This window comes from Gymnoscopelus braueri, assembly GCF_963280865.1.
Source record: "Gymnoscopelus braueri genome assembly, chromosome: 16".
NCBI lineage: Eukaryota > Metazoa > Chordata > Actinopteri > Myctophiformes > Myctophidae > Gymnoscopelus > Gymnoscopelus braueri.
In genome coordinates this window covers 9,573,213-9,599,804 of record NC_137616.1, presented here as the reverse complement: position 1 = coordinate 9,599,804, position 26,592 = coordinate 9,573,213, and the positions used below count along the sequence as shown (strand labels likewise).

The following is a 26,592-nucleotide window of genomic DNA, read 5'->3' as shown; positions in this document are numbered from 1 at the left end:
ATGCGTTTATTCTGCACTTCATCAAGCAAAACATTGGCAGGGAGCAGTAACACTTTCAGGATTGAAATGGGATCATCATCATCATCAGTGGGTGGTGTATAAAACAGTAAAACATTTGCCTGGATAGGCTGGGTGCTGTCAGCATCGTTGACGACGCCATAGGGAGAAAATCCATTCACATTTATGATAACATGAGTTTCTGTGATCACAACAGGGTAGATCAGCTCAATGCGCTGATCATCCATCACATGGATAACAGACAAGGATTTGCCTCCACCCGTGGCGAGGATATCACAATGTGGAAGGTGTAACTAACACACAGACCCATGAGAGCATTTTATGTCAAACAGTGGTCCTGCAGGCCTCTTGTGAAGCTGGGATAGAAGCCCTCGGTTCCAGTGGACTGTCCTGTAAGTCACATCTCCCTCCATCTTAAACACCAGGCCGGTCACGCTGCATTGGAACAGTCCTGCTTGGGTGCAGTGGAACCTGTAGCTTTCCTTGTTTTCTACAACAATTAGGCTATATCAGGTGTAATCTTTTGTGCTTTGTCCAGTAACATTTGTCCAGTAACATAATTTAAACTGTGGGACCGCTTTTCTCTGAATGCTGCCTTGTTCTCTATACATGGTATTTGTCTCAGTGAGGTTAAGCTGCGAAAATGATGCAGGGAGATGGATTCTCCAATCCTCGAACCTCTGAAGCATGTACTTAGATCAGATGCATTTTGGAGCTCCAGTGAGGGATGTAGAGAGGACAGTGTCACTGTAACAGGATGGTCTTCCATCTCACCAGGCAAATGGATAGTTCCCTAAAAACAGAGAACACATGAAAGATAACCAATTCATGGTTATTAAATAAACATAAATTAAGAAGAACTAAATAACTTAAAAATATAAATGTCGACTGACTGTCACGTGATTCCTAAATCGTTGTCAATGTTTTAACATGCCATCCCTGAATCTTTGCCGATGTGTTTTAGCATGCCTGTCACACAGATAAGCATTAATAGTAGTATTGACCTTCTTCATAATGTTTATTGACCAGGTATGTTCAAATACAAAGATTGTGTTAGCTCAGCGATTCGGCCGGCCTATATTTGAGGGTGAAACCAGAGAACAGCTGTCTGCCAGGTTGAGGGGAGGAAATGGAAGCTTCACCGTCTGAATTCTCATGTATTGTTGAGGAGGAGTTGGCCGTACAATCCTTTATGCAAGGACTCTGGCCTGACAGTATTCAGTAGCAGGCCCACAGACACTCTACGATAACCTGCCTACAGCAAGCAGAATGGGCGAACCCATACTATAGGTCACCAGTTGTCACCAGTGTTCGTACTGAACAGTTTCGCAAAATTCACCACACATGTTGTAGACGATCCAAGGGAGTGCAGGGAGTTGTTCAGAACCTGTCTGTGTCCCTTTTATGCCCATGTATGGACAATGGACATCCCCGATGTATGTATATGTTATCATAGCACCGACATCATAGCCTCCAAGATAATGGGTACTGCACTAAGTACTCTGACAACGGGTTCAATGGGTACTCTGATGGGTATTGCTTAGGTGGAGGGCATGTGTTCCAACGGGCATCATTCCCAATGGGCATTATCCTAGTAATAATAGAAATAAGAAGAACTAGCAAATCATTGAAAATAAAATGCAACACTATAATAACCTTGGCACCAAGAGAAAAAGGCTGCGTTAATCTCTGACCCATGGACTGCATCTCCATCTGACCAGACTGTTTCATGCTCACGTTCTCCTGGATCTCCTGGACTCCTGGGAGTTCCTTGCTGTCAACACAGACCTTCTCTATAAAAGACAAACAAAGAAAACATTCATGTTTGTTACTCATGTGTATCTTCTTGAGTATAGAAGACATGAGGTCTGCTCATGCTAGCTCCTGCTAGTGCCACCACCCACTACCATTGAAACGCAGTCTACCAGTGAGTCAACTATACAGATTAAAGCACATTTGTAGCTCGGAAGGAGCGTATCTCTCTCATAGTGATAACATGCTTAACATATTTATAGAAAAGGGATACCCAGAGTCATGCCTTCACACAGCGGTCAAGATGGTAAACAAAATTGAGAGAAAAGATCTATTCACCAAGAGAACTAAAACCAAAAAAATATATTCTGTTAATTATGTGCTCACGTTTAAGCCTCTTAGTTCTGCTATTAAAGACACAGTTTTGAAACGTTGGCATATACTGTCATCAGATAAAGCACATAAAAAATGTTCAACACCCTCCACTGTTCACTTTTAAGAAGGCTACTAGTCTAAGAGACCGCCTAGAGAAGGCTGACTCATACACAAATAGACCAAAACAATCTTGGTCATGCATCTCTTGTGCCAACATGGTAAAGACACACTCATTTCACAATTCACATACAGACAAAGAGCATAACATCAAATCTGTAATAATAACCTATAACACAACACATGTAATGTATCTTCTGTATATGATAAATACTATGAAGGCCAAACATCCCGCAAGCTGAAGGTCAGGCTTAATGAGCACAGAAGTAACGTCAAACGGGTCGACAGCACTTCGCCCATGGCGCGTCACTTCTGTGAACATAATTGAAGACCTTAAATGTATTGGCATTGAGAAGGTATGGCTGAACCGCAGAGGTGGTAACTATGAAAAACTACTCCTACAAGGGGAATGCGTTTGGATACACCGTTTTAAAACGCTCTTTCCCCTGGGCATGAATGAAGAATGCAACATGTCTCATTTCTTGTGTTTGGCACCGGGACAACGGCACCGCCCGTGACCCTACAATAAACAGCATTTGCTTGCTCACTTGCAATTTCTAAAACACTGTAAAACTAGAAAAAGTGCTCCTCGGAGCACAAGTCTCCGCCATGTCAGGTAGGTTATTATGGCCTCCTGGTGGCGCTATAATAGGCCAATGTGAAAAGGGTGCCATTTATTCCTAGGCTGTGCACGGCAATCGGACACTGCATGCATGATTTGAGGCATTTTGTTCTAAAAATGTGTTTTGCTAATTTTGACCTGCTGGTGGCGCTATAACATGCCAATGTTAAAAGGTTCCTCAACGTATTGCAAATGTGCATTCAAAGTTTCTCCACAATCGGACGCTGCGTTCATGATTTGCGGCATTTTGTTCAAAACGGGCCACTCCTGCAAACATTACATGTCAATGTTAGCCAATCAGGATGGAATATGAAAAATCAAACAGATCCGTCTTGATCACATGACTATAGAGATCATGTGTACCTATTTGCGTGAAATTTGGATGAAATCTGAAGGCTTACAGTTTTTCACAATTGTTAACACACGTTTCTCAAAACAATAACGGCTTTCTCAAAACTGCACACACAAAACTGAAAACCTCACACACAAAATGCTAAACCCCACACTGCCTTTGCAAGATGACTCTTTGCCATCAAATCTTTTAACTGTTCACAAAATGGAACTCGTGTTTTCATTTGGTACACACAGCCATATTTTCAAATGACACACACATACCATTCATTACAGTACACACAATAAGCATGTGCTGCACACTACCAAACATTTACAACACAAAGCAGGGTAAAATTGAAAACACAATCATATAAATGGAACACACCATATGAATGACAATGACTCTGGAGAATGAGCCATTTCTCCTTTTGTAAAATGACTCAGTGTAGGCCTACTTTTTTCAAACATAAAACAAAACAAATATGCAGCCAAAAATGTTTTATTTCTCTACATGATTTAGGCATCATGCCTCCGGGTCATGTCTGGCCAGAGGGCTTCATCCACATCATAGGCAATGTTCTCCCTGTCCAAGCAGCGTTGGAAGAAACGCCTCGAGTGGCGCATGAAGCCCTGACAGACCTCAACAGTGACTAGGGCTGCAATCGATTTTTACGATTTTTGTATAATGACATTTTTCGATTTTGAATTGGAAAAATATATATTTTACTAATCGAGAATCGTTTGTTTTGAAAAAATCGGAAAATAATCAGAATCGTTACCCCAAGAATCGGAATTGAATCGAATCGTGAGATAGCAGAAGATTCACACCCTAACAGTGACGTCGCCACAAGCCTCCTACATGGCCTGGAGCAGTGGGACCCGGCTCTGTGGGTTCCGTTCATTTACCTTCCACCTCCAAGCTCAAAAGAACTCTTCAATGGGATTCAGGAAAGGAGAATAAGGTCGAAGGTAGAGAACGAAAAAATGTGGGTGGTCCTGGAACCACTCACGCACTGGAGCAGCCCGGTGGTGCAAATTGCTCACCAGACCTGAATGTTTAGAGATTTGACTATTTAGGTGTTATAGATTGATGCTTTGAGATTTTGCGTGAGAAGTGTGTGCAACAGCTGAACATTGTGTGTAGTGTTTGGACAACAAGGTGTGTTGTAGATTGTTGCTTTGAGATTTTACGTGAGAAGAGTGTGCAACAACTGAACATTGTGTGTAGTGTTTGGACAACAAGGTGATAACGTAATGATAGTGATGAGTGTAAAGAAGGAAAGTCAGAGTCTAATGCAGATAAGGGAGTGTGAAGTAGTGCCAAATTGGGTCGAGCGATTAGTACATGAAGTTAAGGTTATGAAAATTGTGCCGAATTTTCGCTTTTTGTGTGTTAACAATTGTGAAAAACTGTAATATAAAAAAATGTGTTTTACATAAGTCTGCCTCCTGGTGGCGCTATAAAAGGCAAAAGTGAAAAATGCAGGGCAAAGGTTTTTCCTTGGCCTCTAGAGAGTGTGCATACAAAGTTTTACACTGATCGGTGTAGTTATAGGTAAAAACACGAATCGGCCTGTTACAGCGCCACCATGAGGCTGATTTGAACATTTTCAAATGGCATTTCTTCCTCGGCCTAATGGGAATGTGTGAGCAAAATTTCACGGAAATTGCATGCTGTGTTCATGATTTGAGGCATTTTGTTCGAAACGGAGTACTCCTGCAAACTTTGAAAGCCAATTTTTGCCAATCAGGATGGAATATGAAAAATCTGAAATTAGCCGTTTCTTTTAATGACTATAGAGATACTGTGTACCGATTTGGGGGATTTTTGGCCAAAATCTGTAGGAGTACTGTCCAAAAATGTGTTTTACAAAAAGCGGCCTCCTGGTGGCGCTATAACAGGCCCATGTGAAAAATTTGGGGCAGAGGTTCTGCTCTGGCATCCAGGGAGTGTGTGTGCACAGTTTCTCTGCGATCAAGCCAACGGTGCCAGAGATTAGCTGTACACAAAATGACAGAATGACGGACACACGGACACACACACGGACGGACGGACGGACAGGGGCGAAAACATACTCTCGCCATGCCTTTCGGCCTGGCGGAGACAATGAAGGTTTAAAATCTCAAAATGTATAAATAAATAATACTCAGTCCCAAAATAGGGATACATCTGGGCACCGCCATTTTCCTCATGCCATCCAACTATATAGTATTTTGTTCAGTATAAAATACTGCTTTTTTTACTAACAGTCAAAGCTGATTTATGAACGGCATTCATGCCTGATGTCCCCAGCGACAATTGTTAGTCGTTACAATGTAATTTTGTATTTGTCTATATATTGTCAAACGGAAATATATTGTGTCTATTTTGTATGTTTACATATTTAAAAGTGAGTTAATTAACATGTCTATTAGTCATCATGATCCGCAATCACCTTCCAGGTGTGGGGTGTCATCTTCACGTTAAGTGATCAGTAGTAGATTGGCTATTTTCGGCAAACAGATGTGGTGTAGTGGGAAAAAAGGAGGTAAGCAAGTACACCCCGGTAAAACAAAGTATAAAGGATTTGAGTGGCTAAATGTGTGTGCATGCGTGGTAGTAGGTGGCTAAAATCTTACCATTACATTACATTACAGTCATTTAGCAGACGCTTTTATCCAAAGCGACTTACAATAAGTGTATTCAACATAGGTAGGGAACGAAAACTACTAATCACCAGAAGTCTTTAGTGCATTTTCTGCAAAAACAAGCAACCAAGAGTATACCTAGCGCTAAGGTAAAAGTGCAATATATCAGCTACCTATTTCCTTAAACAGATGAGACAAAATAGCTAAATCAAATGAGCATGAGCTAAAACAAATAAGTGTATCGACTAAACAAGATCCAATAAACAATACAACAATAGAAAACAAGCGTTCGTACAACTAGTTAACAACAAGTAGGCCAGGCAGAGAGGAAGGGTAGTGTTTCCTGAAGAGGTGGGTTTTCAGCCTGCGGCGAAATATGGGCAGTGACTCTGCTGTCCTAACATCAGTGGGAAGTTCATTCCACCACTGTGGGGCCAGAACAGAAAAGAGTCGTGACCGTGTGGATCGGCCAGAAGGACCCTTGAGTGACGAGGCAATCAGTCGCCCCGAGGTGGCAGACCGAAGTGGTCGGGCAGTGGTGTAGGCATCGACCATAGCCCGGAGGTAAGAAGGAGCTGTTCCTTTCACTGCCCTATAGGCTAGCACCAGGGTTTTGAACTGGATGCGAGCCGTTTTGAACTGGATGCGAGCCGCTACGGGGAGCCAGTGTAGAGAACGGAGCAGGATGGTTGTGTGGGAGAACTTGGGGCGGTTGAACACCAGACGAGCCGCAGCTTTCTGAACAAGCTCCAGAGGTCTGATGGCAGATGCCGGAGCACCAGCAAGGAGGGAGTTGCAGTAGTCCAGGCGGGAGATGACAAGAGCCTGGATGAGCACCTTACCCTTACCCTTACTCTCCTCCAACTCAAAGATGTTCTCTTTCAAGAGGTGGTAGTATTCATCCTGGAGTTCACACATCAACAGAGAATGAGAGAGGCAAGCGACAGCAAGCTATTAACACATTGACTGCCAGAGAAAAACAATGGCCCCGATTCATAACGAGGGTCGTAAATATGGGGTAAATAAAGTTCGTAAAGGCCGGTCGTATTTTGGTAGTCACAAACGGACGTGCAATTCCCAAAGGGGTTCGTATATCACAGAGACGTGCGTATGACCAGGTGTAGGAGCTGATTAATCTCGAAGTCTGCATCCAACAGCATCCAACTTTAACGTCACTTTACGGCACAGTGTTGCCATGTCCGCTTATTATAAGCGAATTTGCGCTTATTTTTCTGTAAAGTTGCTTGTAAATATTGGTATCAGTGGGGTGCGGTTTTTTGGGCTTGTTTCTAAAGTGTAGTTGGTTATTTGGGCTTGCTTCACAATTGTTGAATTGTTTTAACCGGTGGTTCTCAAATATTTTTATGTCATGGACCCCCAAGTTAATATGTAAGCTAATTTATCCCTATAAGCCCCATCTGAAAATGTTTTGTGCCAGCTGGAGGCAGATTTGTGTTGTTAGAATGTTTAAAAAATCTTCCAAATATTCCACATTTTATTACAAGATTTGTTTTTAAATATAGCAGATCTACAAGCTCACAAAGGTTTAATTAAAGTGCTTATAATGGCCTAAGTGCCAGTTGCTTCTTTTGGCTTATTTTCATAGACCTGGTTGCTTATTTCTCTCACAAAATCTGGCAACACTGGAGTTTAACTTCTCGTCCAGACTTACAGCTGTCGGCCCGGCCGCAATGCCTTGACACTGACAGAGAACTTGAACACCATTCTGATCTGTCTGGAAGCGAGTCCCACTATTGCACGATGGATCAGCTGAACGTAATGTGTAATGTTTACAAGGTTTAACCCCGCCAGCAAATAATAGACTAATAACCTGGAAAGGATATAACATTGCTCACGTTTACCAGGTAAAAAGATGATGTTGAAAATAAATCCAGGGCATACAAGTGGAACGCTGCTATTCGATTATGGACCAGAGCTTATTGATTACTTATTGATTAAATTAGTTAATTTTTGATTAATATATCACTGTCCTACGTCTGAATGGGGAATGGATCTTCTGGACACAGCTTTCATCACTATAGTTTCCTCATCAGATGGTAACATTTATTAGGCTGTTGTGTGTGGCGTTCATGTGATCATTATACAGTAGAGTACCCTACAGTAGGCTATAGCCTACAAATTAATACCGCGGCACGGACACTGGTGCGCCGTCAGTCCCTCCGCAGTTTCATTAAGGCATGATAGCCTATTTTCATTATTACGTGACACTTTGGCTCAGATGGCCCGCTGGCAAACACACTGAGGGACCTATATAATTCAGCTCTAAATGGAACTGATAGCCTAGAAAATAAATAAAAAGCGGTGGAATCTACATCATGTCTATATTATGCATAGGCTACAAGCAATACAACGTTTGACATTTATTTTTTATTTTTTATATATATGTGTTGACAAATGTTGGTCACATATATATTGTATTTGAGGTTTGCCACTGTTGTAATTGATTTTGGCATGAAGAATAAAGCATTCTAAAGACATACGCACATTTCAGCCCTGGTAAGACAGCCTCGGGGCTGACCTGAGAACGTGCGCACCTGACGCACCAAACACAGACCAAAAAAACGTTTATGAATCCGACTGCAGGTGTAGGATTTGTCCTAAATCCCTTTATGAATCGGGGCCAATGTGACCCGGATTTTTTTTTTTTTTTTACATCCGGCTCCGGGTGAGTGTGACGTAAGTGGAAAACGAAAGTGTTGATGAGAAATAAACAGGACCGTGCGATCACAGATTAAACAAGGAAAATTCAAAAGAACGCATCAATGCGTTCTTTGGAATCCTGGCACTCAAGCGTTGGATTTGAAAGAACGCATCGATGCGATCTTGGCACTGTATGTGTTAAGAGACTGTTTCTTAAGATTGGTTGGAATTCATTTTACTTCCAGTGTTTTCCAAATAAAAGACTGGACAGATCGGGGTCTCACTAGATATAAGTGAGCAGTTTTGCTGTAAGAAGACCACTGTTAATAAAGCGTTGTCACATTGTATGTCATGTGTGGACCCAGGAACAGACGAGTAGACAGGCAGGGCAAGTCCAGTAATATATATTAACACATAACACATAACAGAGGCTAACATGAAGGGTCGATCGGCAAGGCAGAACAGACGAGGAACAAAACGCAGCACAAGTTTAGGATCTAGCAGTTGAGTGTGGAGAGTCAATTCATATAGGTTACAAGCTAACAACGGACAAGGGCTAGACTGGGGCACAAGACTGAAAACTAACTGACAGGACAGAACTAGTTCAGGTTCTTGAACAGTTTTCACCCGGCTGCCGTCACACTGCTGAACAAGGCATGAGCCTTGAGGTCTCGAACCTTTGCTCTTCCTTGAACCTACCTGTGGATTATCCCAGGGACAAGTGACTTGACTTTTTTTTTCTTTGCTCTTCTTCATGGACCTACTTTTGTATTATACGTACCAGTGTCAGTCTACCTTAAGTGGATTATGCGGTCGACATGTACTGACATTTTGCACCTTAATCCCATGTACAATGCACTGACTTTTGTCTTTTTATTGTATTTTTTCTAGCACCTTAACTAACGTCCATAAGTATATCTGCTGTTATACTCACGCACCTTTATATCCTCAGGTACTTGTGTAAATATGTAGATAACTTGTTTGGTTTCTTTTGTTCTCTTGTTAGATCTCCTTTCCCACTTGCCCCCCCCCCCCTTCTTCTTCCCCTTCTTTTTTTCTATGAAAATAACGATGGGAACTATGCACAAAAACTAATTTCACCCACTTTTTTACTTCTGTAAACCTGTGATGTGACAATAAAGCTGATTCTGATTCTGATTCTGGACTGGGTGGGATCAAGGCAGGACAACACAAAATATAAAGGGCAGAGTATGGCAAACTAGCAGGACAGGGAGACTCACTAACAAGATAAAAACAGAAAGGAACACACAATCATACAAACAGACTACCACAGGACTAAGGATAACATACTGGGAGGCAGTTGACTCACTAAATGAGGAATAGCTGGAAAACTGAATGAGGAAATTAATGTATTGCAAAGATATAGAAAACAGTCAGGTCACTTTTGACCCATGTTGTGCATCAAAGGGTTAAGTTCTTACCAAGCTGTTTGCTGAGCTATATATGTCTCTCTCCATGTTCTGAACATGAGTCACCAGGTCCTCCCAGTCCTCAGCTGGGTTTATTGTCAACATGTACGCTACACTGCCCATAAAAGAGACAAAGTCAGACATTAGATTGAACTCAACCAATTATGGCTCATCATTCAATAAGTAGGCCGAATAATTGTTCAGCTGGTCTTAATTAGGTCAAGAATGTGGTGAGCACACATTGCATTGGTTCTGTTTTCTGTGTGGTGCACACTCACACCCAGCTGACATTGGAGTCACGGAGGTCCTGTGGGATGTGTTCATGCCAAGACAACCTCACGCCTGCTGCAAAGGGAGGGAAGGCTGTGATGGAGTCCAAGCTGAGAGAATGAAAATGATAGAAAAGACAAAGACACAAACAAAGAGGAGGAGAGAGGAACAATGAGGAACCAATATTATCATAACTACTGTCCTAATATTCTATGGATTTCTATGTGGAAAGATGACCTAACAGCCATTTTTTTGGTGTGGTAGTCCTTCATATTGTACCTAGAAGAACCCCCCCCCCCCCCCCACACACACACACACACACACACACACACACACACACACACACACACACACACACACACACACACACACACACACACACACACACACACACACACACACACACACACACACAGTCTTGTGTGTGTGTGTCTTTGTGTCTTCTGTAATCATGTAATCATGTAATCAATAAATGAATAAAACATCAAACTACCTTGTGGATGCAATCTTCTTCACATCACACTTGTTGCATTTGAAATCATCACCAGTGTTCTTGTAGGTACAGAAGCAACAGTCCCAGTAGCCATCATCAGTGTTCGGTTTTGGCCTGGCAAACAGACACGTAAGCAAAAGTTAGTTGTGTATAAATTACATAATTTCATATTTAACAATAATTAAAAACGCATGCTGGGGTTGCTGTCATAAATATATGGTTAGAGTCCCGACTTGAAGAGCTCTATAAAAGATAAACATTTCAACGATTTGAAATGTCTTTACCAGAGACCAGAGGAGAAGTCAGGTGGTTCTTTTGGCCTTTATTAAACCTGTCAAGGTTACAGTTAATAAAGTAGACCAGAAAAAAGTTAATACTGAATGTAGGCTATATGTGCACAACACATGACATGCATATAGACATTACAAACATACAGACACATGCACACGCATGTGTACATACAAAATATACGCATGCCTACTTACAAAAGACACACATATGTTTTTGAATGACTCTTCCGTGTCAAATGTACTGAGCATAGGTGTTTAACTTTGAGTTGGGGGGAACAAACCTTTAGGTTGGAGGTCTGGAAGGTAATTGTGGACTAAATGGACACAAGACCCTTTCAAAGGGTGGGTGGGACCCTCTCTCTAATTTTTTACCCCCTTTTTCTCTTTTGTTGAGGTGATCTACACTAATAATCAACACTATCAGCACTCTTCACTATTAATACTTAACACTACCGTTATTCTAACTACTAGGCTACATACTGGCTACGAACAAAGCGAGCCAACACTGTTTCTTCAGCAACAGCATGTTCTAGTTTACATTTTTTGTTCAGTTCATACGAAGAAATGTTGCTACAAGTAGATGCTCCCTGATCTTATATTACGTTTTAAGTCCATAATATTCTTAAATGCAATGGTCTCCTTGATCCCTTAAAATTGGTATCGGCTCTGAATTTTCTTTTATATTGGTTGACGCCTATGTGCACCATCAATGTTTTTAATCTGGTCTTAATCCAACACCAAATATAATATACATTGGAGGGCCTCATTGTCTATTATATCATTACTGCTGATGATGCACATATTATACCTCCAACAATAAAGTACCATCAATCAATCAATCAATCAACCAAACAAGCAATCAATCAATCAATCAATCAATCAATCAATCAATCAATCAATCAATCAATCAATCAATCAATGCCTGATTGTGCAACGTCTCGCATAGAACAAAGCCGATCTACAAGTTCACAACACCTAGCATTGCATGTGAGCTTGTAGATCTGTCATTTTTGGTGTGTGACCGGGCACACAAGTATGGAATAAAATGACTCACCTCCTCTGAGGTCAAAAGAGAAGACACTGGATCTTTTAGTGGTACAGAGTAGCAGACCACTTTCACCCCTGGTTCTATATGGCGTGATGTTCACAATGATGTGTTGTTGATATGCAACTACACCACCTATTGGAGACACAGATATTGTCAGTCAGTCAGTCAGTCAGTCAGTCAGTCAGTCAGTCAGTCAGTCAATCAGTAAGTAAGCAAGCAGCCAGCACTTACTGTTTCTAAAGCTCATTGGACGTACATTGTAGTTTTCCTGGTGTATAAACACACATTTTCAAAGGAAAGGAAAGGAAAGTTAAGCAATGGTAAAGTGCCTGCCCACCACCGCAGAGGTTGTGGTTTTGAATCCACAGTGGTGCATCCACCTTTGTAAATATACAATATATCGTCTATATGAAAACAATTCTGCTGTTGACAGACACACACAGCTCTTCCTGTTGACACCCCAAATGATACTGCTCAAAGCATTGTTGTCGCACACAGCAGAAGAACGTGCGCATGATTTTTATGACACGCTAGGTGCAGACTGTGATAAGTATGCAGACACAAAGAAAACACTTACACAGGGCCGGATTTACGGTTGTGGAGGCCCTGCATGGGGCCCCCCTACCACAAAATGATAAACTACAACTACTCGGCATAATTTAAAGCACATGAGGAAAAAGCAAGGCTGTACACTGAGAACGACAGGAAAAACTATAATATAGGCCAGGGCATTAATGACTTTTTTTGCAAGTTTGCAACTTAATTGTTGTTGATGACGTCTCATTCCTTGACACACAGGGGGGACACAGGGGGGACCAGACAGACTGCTTGCTGTCCAAAAATGAGCAACTTGTATTAAATATCTCTGTAATTAACAATGTACAGTTAAGTGCAGAATGATTCAGGCCTGACTACAATATAGTTAAGTGAAGCAGCATGATTAGGATAGCTGTCGCAACTACAACAACAACAACTACCACATGGCTTTTGGCTACCTTAAATTGTTTGGTAAATTTAACTGCACATGACGCACAATAGTGGTTGTACAACTTTAGCATGTAGGTCTGTCTTTATTTCTGACATAATTTTACGGGCTCATGTCCGTTTTGGAGTTTATCGCAAGCTATAGTCTATGTAGTCTAGTCCAGTGGTTCTCAACCTTTTCAGACGATCATTATTTGAACTGGTGACCCCCCAAAATAATCATATTTGAACTGGGGACCCCCCAAAATAATCATAATCATATTTGAACAAGGTACCCCCCAAAATAATCATATTTCAACTGGGGACCCCCCAAAATAATCATATTTCAACTGGGGACCCCCCAAAATAATCATATTTCAACAAAGGAGGTTGAGGCATTACATTGGAGGCTGGTCGACCAACTTCTTTTGAATTTTTATGAAATAAAGATTAATTAATTTACAACATTACATTTTTATTTATACATCTTAAAACAGCACCGTCTGAGTTGGATAGGGGTTGAGGGGTTGTGGAATAAACTTCCTTTGGAAGTCAAACAGGCTACCTACCTCACTGGCCACTTTTAAAACTCGTTTAAAGACTCACTTCTACAGGCTCTAATGGCTTTTAACTAGAGGATTGAACAATAGGCTCTTATTATATGGCGTATTCTTTGTCTTTTTTTGTTGTTGCTTTAATTGAACTGCCAGTTTTTTGCCTTTTTCCCCACACTTTGTTTGTTATTATTATTATTAGTATTATGACTTTCACTCCACTACATTTCAAAGACATATATTGTACATTGAATCCAGATTTCTAGGAAGGCTGTCATTACATGTTATTTTTTTTTATTCATTTTTACTTCTAAAATGCTTCCACCTCATCTGGTTACTCATAATTATTTTGATTGTAATCATTTTAAACTGGAACTCACCAAGGTGTTTCAACAAAATCAATTTTAGTCTAACACAAACATAGAAACGTACCTATTTACTTACCTATATTTTATCAATCCAAATTCTGGCCCTTTTGTCCATCCATATCTGTCATCTTGTCCTTCATAGTGTCCATCATCTAGTCTGAGGCCGTGAAGGGCGAACACCCAAGGCAGATGGCTACAAAGGGTGGATCAGTAGCTCGAAATCACGAGCTACTGAGTTGCACTTCCTCATGTTGTTCCTCAAGGACTGACTCACATCTGCACAGAGGGATGGGATATTATTGTGCAATCTCACAGAGTAACTAAAAGTGGTGTTGCACAGTGCAACACCCCAAAATAATCATAATCATATTTGAACTGGGGACCGCCCAAAATAATCCTATTTGAACTGGGGATCCAGACCCCCCACCCTGACAAGCACTTGGAATTGTAGGAGTTGAGGCATTACATTTAGTTTGACTCGGTTCCACAGATACATATTGTGAAAATAGCTGCACAAGCTCACGTTGTGAGCTTGTAGATCAGCTATTTTTACAATATTTATAATATTTCAAAAATAAATATAATTCACAATATTTGTAGGTCAGCTATTTTCACAATGTTTGCCTCTTTCTAATATTATTTAACAATTTGGCAAATGTTTGACCAGTTATATAGCCTAGTTTGTTGATAACTTTTGATGCAGTAATGGTCTTTTTTCCCGTTCTTTTTTTTGGGGAATTAAAAAGTCTTAAAAGTCCTTAAATTGTCACTTCACTGTCATCTGGGGACCCCCTCAAAATCATGTGGGGATCCCCCTGGGAATCCCGACCCACAGGTTGAGAACCACTGGCAGAGCCGGCCCATTGCCTACGGCGCCATTAGGCTGTGGGAGCGCCCACAGGCCAAGATTTAAGTTTTTCTTTTTTATATATAAATATCAGAAAGAACACTCAAATTTGTACATTTTAAGTATTTGAAAAACTAAAAGTTAGGTGCGCCCCAACAATGCACCCCTCTCTTTTATGAGTTTTTCGGTTTCTACCTTCTCGGTTTTTCACTCTCTGTGGGCAACACAGGATGTAGGCTACAGTATAGACAGGTTTCTTGTTTACAAACATAACTGGGTGTGTATGCATTCAGGATGCAATACCACTTTAAAAGAAACATGCACAGCTCAGCTGAGATTAATAAACTGATTAGAGTCAGCTAGAGCCATGAGCTGCAGTGTGATGGTGATCAGGTTACCTCAAGTGTCTCAAACTAGATAAGATACCGGTAAGACCTGTATTGTTAGAAGGATGCATTCCAGTAATGTAAAGAGTGGCGTGGTTTCCTACAGGAAATGTTTGCCACTGGCGTGGTTTCCTACAGTGGATGTCTCAGGTTTCCAATCAAACCAAAACTCTTATTTAAAAGCGAGATAGAATAGCCTTTAAAAGCGACCCAACGCAACCCACGGCTCTTGTTTTGATGGCAATAATATGATAGGTTCCATGGCGGACAGCAACATTGAATAATGATATAAAGTTGATGCATTTAGTCTACGGCTTCTGACAGAGAGCACATTATGGCCAGAGCCTGCTGCCGGCCATTTTCTCCAAATTGTCTCCGATACTTTCAACCATGCGACACTAATGGTTGGGAGGTGTATTGCACTCTGATACATTACAAAAAAAGAAATCATAATAAATATAGCTGCAAGCAGCGATAATACGGGGCCAGTGATTGCAGAGAGAAGAAAGAAAGAAGCAATGATAAGTAATATGCACAATAAGCCATAGAAACATAGAAGACTGAACTTGAGAGAAAGAAGACCATGCAATTAACAAATTAGCATTTTTAACCCTAACCTCAGTAAAACTATGCCTACCCCTAACCTCAAGAAATACTACGCGTAAGCCTACCAATGCCAAATCATGATCACCGCAACACATCGTCGGGGTCAGGGATAGAACCAGTGACCTCCGGACCCATAGGCCGCCTTTCTTCTCATTGAGCTAGATATATGGCCCCCCTGTCAGTGTTTGTTGACATCTATAAGTCTTTCCGTCCCTGATGGACCACACCTCTGTTTTGCTAACTACTCTAGATCACTGGTTAACAAACCATTTACCAATAGAGAAATTGTATGTCTCCTCGGAACCGAAACTTTCGAAAGTAGCCGATCTACAAGCTCACAAAATGTTGCTATCTGAAAAGTTGTGAGATTGTCGGCTATTTTCACAATGAAGTACGTCATACATTGAAAAAATATACTCTCAAATAAGCATTTCATGTTATCTTTATCAACTGCACATGAATTCATTGATACAGTCATGACGTTTGCATTGCACTTTAAATGAAGTCTGCATGAAGTGAGCCTTGAACCGGCGACTTTGCGGTTGTCAGGCAGACTTAAGCGAGAAACCATTGGACCGACAGACCTGAACGGGTGAAAAAGCTGCTCACACAGATGATACAGTTTCACGCAAATAGCTGAAAAATCCTGGGTTTAAGTGTTTTTCAAACTGCTCAAAATTGTGGACAATCTAAGGGCGGAGCTTACTGGTCAAAGTGATAGATGTGTACCTCATGAGTCAAGGCACAAGTGTAAGCAAGTTTCACGACTTTCGGCCAAACGAGGCATGACTTTTGCCTGTTTAAAGTTTGCATTTTCAAAACATTTCTATAGCGCCCCCATTTGGCCAATTGGAGTAAGATTGGTTTCAGTGATATTTGGAATGACCCTCAACATTTCTGCAAAGTTTCAAAGAAATGTGAGTCTGCTTGTATGTGTTAGGGGCAGATGAATAATTTTCATCTGCCAAGAATACCAAGGCCCTCATTGGAAACAAGTCCGCAAGGACTTTTATGAACGGACCTGTTAGACAAAGTATTTTTAAATGTAACTGTGCTGTTTTACATTTTTTGCCTAATAAAATATTCAATCAATCAATCAATTCATAAAACTGCAATAGTTCTCCTCCTGGGATTTTTTAGTAATTTTCCATAAGTGAAAAAATGCAGAAGTTAAGAGCCAATGACTGTTTTTCATATAATTCAAAATGGTGGGAGATCTAAAGGTCAGAGGTCAAAGGTCAGGGTGACAGTTGTTCAGCATGAGGAGACGCATATGTGTATCCAAGTTTCATGGCTCTAGGTCAAACAGGGCATGAGTTGTACCTGTTCAAAGTTGGCTATAGCGCCACCCTTTGACGAAAGATTGTGAGAAGTATTTCTTGATAGTTTTTCATGACCATCTACCATATGGCAGAGATTCGTAAAAAGCTACAGCAGGGTTCAGCCAGAACTGCGAAAAGTGGCAGAAGACTCGACCCTCCTTCCTCCTTCCCAGCCGGCAGCTTATTCAAATAGAACACAGTGTTGTGTTTATACCCAATGACAGCCGTGGCCTGTGACTCACGGCTGTCATTTGTGTATAAACAGGCCCACCCATAGACATATAAAGGTAGACGCCTCATTCGGCTCTGAAGCGTCTGTATCTCGGGCGCGCTTCCTGCTTCCGCAGGGCTGCCGTGTGCGTCACACACGCGGAAGTTCGGTAGGCCAATCAGAGGCAGGTGGGGGCGGGTCTTTTTGTAACCCAGCTCTTAACCCAGCTCTTAACCCTTTGAGAGGCAGCAGCTGACAGCTGTGCGCAGCATCTAGTTAGTTGGAACTTGGCAAACTCCACACTCTATTTGTGAAATTCAAATAAGAGACTGGTCCTTTTTCATATCAAGGTCCATTATTTATTCAGCATTTGAGTCACGGAACACCGTTTGATAAGCTTTAGCCTCTCACACCCAAAACGTAGAATATGTTATCGTTCGATAAGCTGTTGTCAAAATAACAATTGTTTACGTTCTCTAATTGTGTACTTGTTTAGTAAGTAATGCAGATGTTTAACAATTTGACTCTTGACAGTGTGAAATGTTATACTCAAGATTTAAAGATCTATAAGGGTCCATTTGGTTATTATCAACTCTCCATCATTTAGCTGGGTACCACCTGGAACCCCCTCAATGACCACTGGTGGTTCCCGGACCACTGGTTGAGAACCATTGCACTGACAAGTCCCGGAAAAGACGCACTGTGATTGGCCAGTAGTCAACGCACTGTGAGCGCTGTGATTGGCCAGTAGTCACTTTGAGTGACAGGTTCCCTGCGGAAGACGGAAGAGCCGCCGTGTATTGCAATACAAGTCGCCCCAATGAACTGCAGAGGCCAATGAGGTATCTAGGTTTCTAATATCTATGGGCCCACCATACCTGCAGGAACTATTTTGACCTGGAGGTGCGGGGTGCCGGGTGCGGAGCCACCCGGAACCCCACATTATTTACAGTGGCACAGCGACCCGGCCGCCAGAACACAATACAGTATAATAGCAGCTGGTCAAGTGCTGGTTGTCATTAGTTGAGAGACAGTGTTTCAAAGTGTCCAATAATGACAATAACAACTATAAATATAGCTGCAAGCAGCGATAATATGGGGCCAGTGAATAGAGAGAGAGAGAGAGAGAGAGAGAGAGAGAGAGAGAGAGAGAGAGAGAGAGAGAGAGAGAGAGAGAGAGAGAGAGAGAGAGAGAGAGAGAGAGAGGGGAATAGATTGAAGAGAAAGAGAGAGAGAGACAGACACGGAAACGGAATAGATTGAAGAGAAAGAGAGAGACATGGAAACAGAATAGATTGAAGAGAAAGAGAGAGAGAGACATGGAAACAGAATAGATTGAAGAGAAAGAGAGAGAGAGACATGGAAACGGAATAGATTGAAGAGAAAGAGAGAGAGAGACATGGAAACGGAATAGATCGAAGAGAAAGAGAGAGAGAGACATGGAAACGGAATAGATTGAAGAGAAAGAGAGAGAGAGAGACATGGAAACGGAATAGATTGAAGAGAGAGAGAGAGAGAGAGAGAGAGAGAGAGAGAGAGAGAGAGAGAGAGAGAGACATGGAAACGGAATAGATTGAAGAGAGAGAGAGAGAGAGAGAGAGAGAGACATGGAAACGGAATAGATTGAAGAGAGAGAGACAAGGAAACATAATAGATTGAAGAGAGACAGATGGAAGCAGAATGGATTGATTGGACATCTCAACCTATTGCAATTAACAGGAATCGAACACTCAACCTTTGGATTGACAGGCTGCAACACTACCTATAGTGCTATAGCTTTGTCCAGGCTGAGGTTGTCTGTTGAAGATAAAAGTGAACCAGTGAAAGCAGCCAATCTACAAGGTCAGAAACATGTTGCTATCTGAAAAGTTGTGAGATTGTAGATCGGCTATTTTCACAATGAAGTTTGTCATACATTGTAAAAACATACTCTCTCCAAGAAGCATTTCATGTTACCTTTAACAGTTGTACATGCATTAATTGATACAGTCATGAAAAGTAGCCAGCAAGAGGTGATGCTTGAACCGGCGACCCCGCGCTCCAGAGGTTGATGCTGAAGCTAAAGGCCATTGGACCAACAGACCAGAACCACTGAAAAAAGAATTCACACTAACACTAACACTAAGATCACCCGTTCACAAACCATTTACCAATAGAGAAATTGTATGTCTCCTCAAAACCGAAACCAGTTAAAGCAGCCGATCTACAAGCTCACAAAACGTTGCTATCTGAAAAGTTGTGAGATTGTAGATCGGCTATTTTCACAATGAATTACGTCATACATTGAAAAAACATACTCTTAAATAAGCATTTCATGTAATCTTTACCATTTGCACATGTATTCATTGATACAGTCATGTTTTTTGCAATTCAACTTAAAAGAGTCTGAATCAAGTGAGGCTTGAACCGGTAACCTTGCGGTCGTGTGGCACTCACTTAAGGGAGAAGCCATTGGACCAACAGATAAAATCTGTGAAAAAATAGATAAGACAGATGATACAGTTTCACGCAAATAGCTGAAAAATCCTGGGTTTAAGTGTTTTTCAAACTGCGGACAATCTAAGGGCGGAGAGAGAGACATGGAAACGGAATAGATTGAAGAGAGAGAGAGATGGAAGCAGAATGGATTGATTGGACGTCTCAACCTATTGCCATTAACAGGAATCAAACCCTCAACCTTCGGATTGACAGGCTGCAACACTACCTATAGTGCTATAGCTTTGTCCAGGCTGAGGTTGTCTGTTGAAGATGAAAGTGAACCAGTGAAAGCAGCCGATCTACAAGCTCAGAAACACGTTGCTATCTGAAAAGTTTTGAGATTGTAGATCGGCTATTTTCAGAATGAAGTATGTCATACATTGCAAAAACATACCCTCTCAAATAAGCATTTCATGTTATCTTTACCCTTTGCACATGTATTCATTGATACATTCATGTTTTTTGCAATTCAACTTAAATGAGTCTGCATCAAGTGAGGCTTTAACCGGCAACCTTGCAGTCATGAGGCACTCAACTTAAGGGAAAAGCCATTGGACCAACAGACAAGACCTGTGAAAAAAGAGAAAACACAGCAGCCGATCTACAAGCTCAGAAACACGTTGCTATCTGAAAAGTCTTGAGATTGTAGATCGGCTATTTTCACAATTTTGTCATATATTGCAAAAAATACTCTCTCCAAGAAGCATTTCATGTTACCTTTAACAGTTGCGCATGCATTAATTGATACAGTCATGTTTTGTGCGATACAATTGAAAAGTAGCCAGCAAGAGTTGAGGCTTGAACTGGCGACCTTGGATCCAGAGGCTGATGCTGAAGCGAGACGCCATTGGACAAACAGACCAGAACCAGTGAAAAAAGAATTCACACTAACACTAACACTAAGATCACTCGTTCACAAACCATTTACCAATAGAGAAATTGTATGTCTCCTCGAAACCGAAACCAGTGAAAGCAGCCGATCTACAAGCTCACAAAACGTTGCTATCTGAAAAGTTGTGAGATTGTAGATCGGCTATTTTCACAATGAAGTACGTCATACATTGAAAAAACATACTCTCAAATAAGCATTTCATGTTATCTTTACCGTTTGCACATGTATTCATTGATACAGTCATGTTTTTTGCAATTCAACTTAAATGAGTCCGCATCAAGTGAGGCTTGAACCGGCAACCTTGCGGTCGTGAGGCACTCGCTTAAGGGAGAAGCCATTGGACCAACAGAGAAGAATCTGTGAAAAAGGAGATAACACAGATGATATAGTTTCACGCAAATAGCTGAAAAATCCTGGGTTTAAGTGTTTTTCAAACTGCTCAAAATTGCTGACAATCTAAGGGCGGAGCTTACTGGTCAACGTGATACATGTGTTCCTCATGAGTCAAGGCACATGTGTAAGCAGGTTTAATGGCTGTCGGCCAAACGAGGCATGACTTTTGCCTGTTTAAAGTTTGCATTTTCAAAGAATCGCTATAGCGCCCCCCTTTGACCAATTGGAGTAAGATTGGTTTCAGTGATATTTGGAATGACCCTCAACATTACCGCAAAGTTTCAAAGAAATGTGAGTCTGCATGTATGTGTTAGGGGCAGATGAATAATTGTCATAAAACTGCAATATTCATTGGCTCATTAAAGCTTCATTTTTTCACTTATGAAAAGTCTTTGCTGCTTGTTTGTCGGCATAGGTCCAAAGTTCATGTGTAAAACGTTTCGTGCAGATTACTCAAAAATCCCAGGAGGAGATAGGTTTTAACTGTTTTTTATATGATTCAAAATGGTGGGAGATCTAAAGGTCAGAGGTCAAAAGTCAGAGGGTAAAAGTTGTTCATCATGAGAAGACGCATGTGTGTATTGAAGTTTTATGGATGTAGGTCAAACAGGGCATGAGTTGTACCTGTTCAAAGTTGGCATTTTCAATTGAGTGCTATAGCGCCACCTTTTGATGAAAGATTGTGAGAATTATTTCTTGATAGTTTTTCATGACCATCTACCATATGGCCGAGTTTCGTAAAAAGCGACAGCACGGTTCAGCCAGAACTGCGAAAAGTGGCAGAAACAGAAGAATACTGCCAATCTTAAAACAGGTCCAGAGCTGAGCTCTGGCCCCGTAATAACACTCCACAATCATAATCCATGGTAACCCTCCTTCTACAGCCTAAGTTAGCTCACCTCTGATCAAAGTCAGGTGCCTTCGCATTAAACTATTGTGACACTGCATTCAATTACAATCCTGGCATGCCCTTCATTAATCACTCATCATGTACATATCTTTTATGTCTCTCAAGTTTCCTTGTTCCAGTGTTCCATTGGCATTTTATCCTTGACGTTTCCATGAGAAGCATTTAACATGTAATTATTATGTCTAATAAATCAAAACAAATCAAGTGTAGCTTGTAGGGTGTGTCTTTTTCCTTTGTTACATGTGCATACTTGGACTTTCTCATCAACAGTGAATACCTGATCACCTTAATGGAATCCACTAGCTACTGTACCTTAACAAACCAAATGGTTTAGCTGGTAGAACTTGATCTCCTTCTGTCCTCAAGTAACACTGTCTTTTGAAAAGCCATCAATCTCTATAATAGCCATATGATGTATAATACGCACTCACCTTTGCAGCCAAGTGCTTGTTATTTAATCACCCGGGGGGGGGGGGGTATCATCTGTGTGAGCTGCTTTTTCACCAGTTCAGGTCTGTCGGTCCAATGGTTTCTCGCTTAAGCGTCTGCCTGACAACGTTTCACGCAAATAGCTGGAAAATCCTGGGTTTAAGTGTTTTTCAAACTGCTCAAAATTACGGACAATCTAAGGGCGGCTTTGACCGGAGCTTACTGGTCAAAGCGATAGATGTGTTCCTCATGAGTCAAGGCAAGTGAGATTGGTTTCAGTGATATTTGGAATTACCCTCTACATTACTGCAACGTTTCAAAGAAATGTGGGTCTGCATGTGTGTGTTAGGGCAGATGAATAATTTTCATAAAACTGCAATAGTTAAAATCTATCTCCTCCTGGGATTTGTGTTAGTTAGTTAGTTATGAGCCAATGTATGTTTTTCATATAATTCAAAATGGTGGGAGATCTAAAGGTCAGAGGTCAAAATGAAGAGCCACATGTGTGTATCGAAGTTTCATGGCTGTAGGTCAAACAGGGCATGAGTTGTACCTGTTCAAAGTTGGCACTTTCAATTGAGTGCTATAGCGCCACCCTTTGACGAATGAGTGTGAGAATTATTTCTTGATAGTTTTTCATGACCATCTACCATATGGCCGAGTTTCGTAAAAAGCGTATGCATACGTTTGTCATACATTGAAAAAACATACTCTCAAATACGCATTTCATCTTATCTTTAACAATTGCACATGTGTTCATTGATAAAGTCATGCTGTTTGCAATGCACTTTAAATCAAGTCTGCCTGAAGTGAGGCTTGAACTGGCGACCTTGAGGTTGTATGGCAGTAGCTTTGGCCAGAAGCCATTGGACCAACAGACCTGAACTGGTGAAAAATTAGCTCAAACAGATGATAGGCCTACAGTTTCACTCAAATAGCTGAAAAATCCTGGGTTTCAGTGTTTTTCAAACTGCTCAAAATTGCGGACAATCTAAGGGCGGAGCTTACTGGTCAAAGTGATACATGTGTTCCTCATGAGTCAAGGCACAAGTGTAAGCATGATGCCAAACGAGGCATGACTAATGCCTGTTTAAAGTTTGCATTTTCAAAAAATTGCTATAGCGCCCCCCTTTGGCCAATTGGAGTGAGATTGGTTTCAGGGATATTTGGAATGACCCTCTACATTACTGCAACGTTTCAAAGAAATGTGAGTCTGCATGTGTGTGTCAGGGGCAGATGAATAATTTTCATAAAACTGCAATAGTTAAAATCTATCTCCTCCTGGGATTTTTGAGTAATCTGCACAAAACTCTTTACACATGAACTTTGGACCTCTGCCGACAAAACGTTAGTAGCGGATTTTCCATAAGTGAAAAAATGCAGAAGTTATGAGCCAATGACTGTTTTTCATATAATTCAAAATGGTGGGCGATCTAAAGGTCAGAGGTCAAAAGTCAGACCACGAAAGTTGTCGGGCATGAAGAGACGCATGTGTGTATTCAAGTTTCATGGCTGTAGGTCAAACAGGGCATGAGTTGTACCTGTTCAAAGTTGCCATTTTCAATTGAGTGCTATAGCGCCACCTTTGTACGAAAGATTGTGAGAATTATTTCTTGATAGTTTTTCATGACCATCTACCATATGGCCGAGCGACAGAACGGTTCAGCCAGAACTGCGAAAAGTGGCAGAAGAAGAAGTGACAGAATAAAGCGAATAATAAAACAGGGCCTGCTGCCATGCTGGCAGCCTGGCCCCGTAATAATAATAAAATGGCCGGCAATGGGATAAAAATGCTTTTTATTGAACAATACGGGAGATACGGGTACTTATCGCGGTCCGGATCGCCTTGTAACATCCGTGGCTCGGGGGTAAGCACTTTATATTTGAAATCTGAACGTTTATGTACATGTGAGAGTTGGCAATGTAAAAAAAAACTAACACCGCTATAAACCGGGGGGACTCGGCACCATGACTGTCATGGTATGACAGTCATGTTTCAGGGCTAAGGCCTAGCCTACTTTACGATTTTTCTTTTAAAAACACCTATTATATTTTAAATATATACAGTAGTTATGACCATGTTGTTTTATTATTAGTCAAGCATGTTCTTGTTAGAGTCTTAAGTATTCTTCTAATGTTGCCGCAGATCATACCTCAAAAGGTCACTCACACCCTTTCTCTGTGATATTGGTTTCTTCCTTAAGTTGTGCAATAGCATGTATGCCAAGCACACAGCAGTGTGTGTGTGTGTGTGTGTGTGTACATATTGTTTGACTTATAATACAGAGAGAGGAACACAAACAGAGAGAGAGAAAAAAGAGACGGAGAGAAACTAAGAAAGAGATGTGATTTATTGAATTTACGTTAATTTCTTCTTACTGCTTTGATATACTTGAACGTGGGGTCGCTGCTCCAGGGCTCGGCCGCGGCGAAGCTTAAAGAGCGGATAGCCCGGCCCCTGCTGGACACAGACACAGCGGCGGATGTGCACTCCGCCTCACTCGACGACGCAGTGGAGCTCGCGAGGCTGGTCCAGCTTGCGATTCTCTGTTCCTGCAACGCGCTGATGTGGACGGGCCGAGCCATGGCTCTCACAGCGGACCTGGAGAGACTCAAGTGGCTCGACCTCGCCGCTGGGTGCAAGGCCATACTGACTACAGGTCTCAGAGGCCTACCACTCAAAGCCGGCAACCTGTTTGACACCGCAGCCGACCTGATCACCAGGACCAAGGCAGCGGAGAAGCAGCTCGAGGAGACAGCCGCAGGCCTCCTCTCACCACCCACGCTCCCACTGTGGCTAGGCCGCAACAGCAGGGAGCTGCGGGTGGCAAGCGCACCTCTGGACGCAAGCGTGGCGCGTCCAAGGCATCCAGCACCAGAGCCAGCTCCTGGGAGCGCCCTCAAGGCTCCTTCGGTGCTCAGGATGTCAGGCGCAAGGATGAGAAACCGCTCCACCTCCTCCACCCTCGCCCAGGCCCCAACGCAAGGACAGCGGGCCTAGTCGCAGGGGGAGGCAGACGAAGTGACACTCATCGCCCGGTTTTATCGGGCCCCCAGCTGATCACCCCGTCACGGCCTCTTGGCCGGCATCATGCGGGGTCAGCTTCCCACTTGGGAAAAATAACTGCCGCTTTTCTTGCCCAACCGAACGGAGTCGAGGACAAGTCTACCGGTGCAAAGAGACTAAAAAAGACGCTAAAGACAATGAATACGGTTCAAAGTCATGTGTGTCTTTTATCACAAGTGATGAGTGTACAAAATGTGCTTCCTGTGTGTGGAATAAATCTATTGCCAAAATCACAAATGCCCATTTTTTCCCATGCCATGAAAAGTCAAGACAGCATGTTTCCCGGTGGGAAACACTGTCCTCTGCAAACTTTCATGAGCCCTCAGTGTTCGCTATGTCCCCTAACCAGTCAGGACGACATCCCAAACACTGTAGGGACAGATCCTGTGCATGCTGTAAACATGATGAATCAAACGCAGGTAGAGAAACCTTTGCTAATGAATCAAATGTCTCAAATGCTTTGTGTAAAAAGGGGGTTCTCTGTAGACAAAACTTTAATTCCAACTGCGCCACTGCAGTACCTTCTTCCGTCCGGCAGATGGCGGCAAAACGCCTCTGGGGCTCGGAAGAAGCACAAAATGGCCGCCTCTCTCAGCCACCCCAAAATGGCGGAGGAGAGGCGGAAGTTTACGTCTCAGAAAACCCCGGTGTTACACCAGCGAAGCTCCCCAGGGGGAACAATAGTTTTGCTCCGGGTAGAAACACCACACGAAAGGTCCGTCCCCCTCGACCTCACCAACATGGTGGACGAGGTGCGACGGAACTCACATCAGCGAGCCCCGGTGTTACTCCATCAGCACTCCCCGAGGGGAGTTGCGATTCGGGTAGGTACAACACCGCGACATGGTTCCGATTAGGGGTGTGCCGATATATCGTCCCGCGATATATCGCGATACGTTTTCGTGACGATATGTATCGTTTTGAGAAAAAAAAAATATCGTTTTCAAAAAAAAAAAAAACTTTTTTTTTTTTTTTTTTTTTTTAACAATAATAATAATAATCAGGCATGCAAACAGCCCCGAGGTGAAAAGGGTGACAACATGTTTTTTTTTCGGGTCAGGTATCACACTATTGCCCTATTTTGATTCAAAACGGCTATTGTAGCTGAAAAGCTACAAGTTCGCATATC

General features: G+C 42.0%; 1 protein-coding gene across 1 annotated transcript; it reads right to left on the bottom strand.

Moving 5' to 3' along the window:
* Window positions 1-2,277: 2,277 nt before the first annotated feature.
* On the bottom strand, window positions 2,278-24,982 carry LOC308102796 (uncharacterized protein; the record flags this gene model as incomplete). Its single annotated transcript, XM_080452651.1, has 8 exons — window positions 2,278-2,282; window positions 6,625-6,748; window positions 9,949-10,051; window positions 10,215-10,316; window positions 10,700-10,813; window positions 10,984-11,019; window positions 12,044-12,048; window positions 24,776-24,982. 8 exons carry the CDS (start codon window positions 24,980-24,982, stop codon window positions 2,278-2,280), a joined length of 696 nt encoding a protein of 231 aa, XP_080308777.1.
* Between the last annotated feature and the right edge of the window lie 1,610 nt (window positions 24,983-26,592).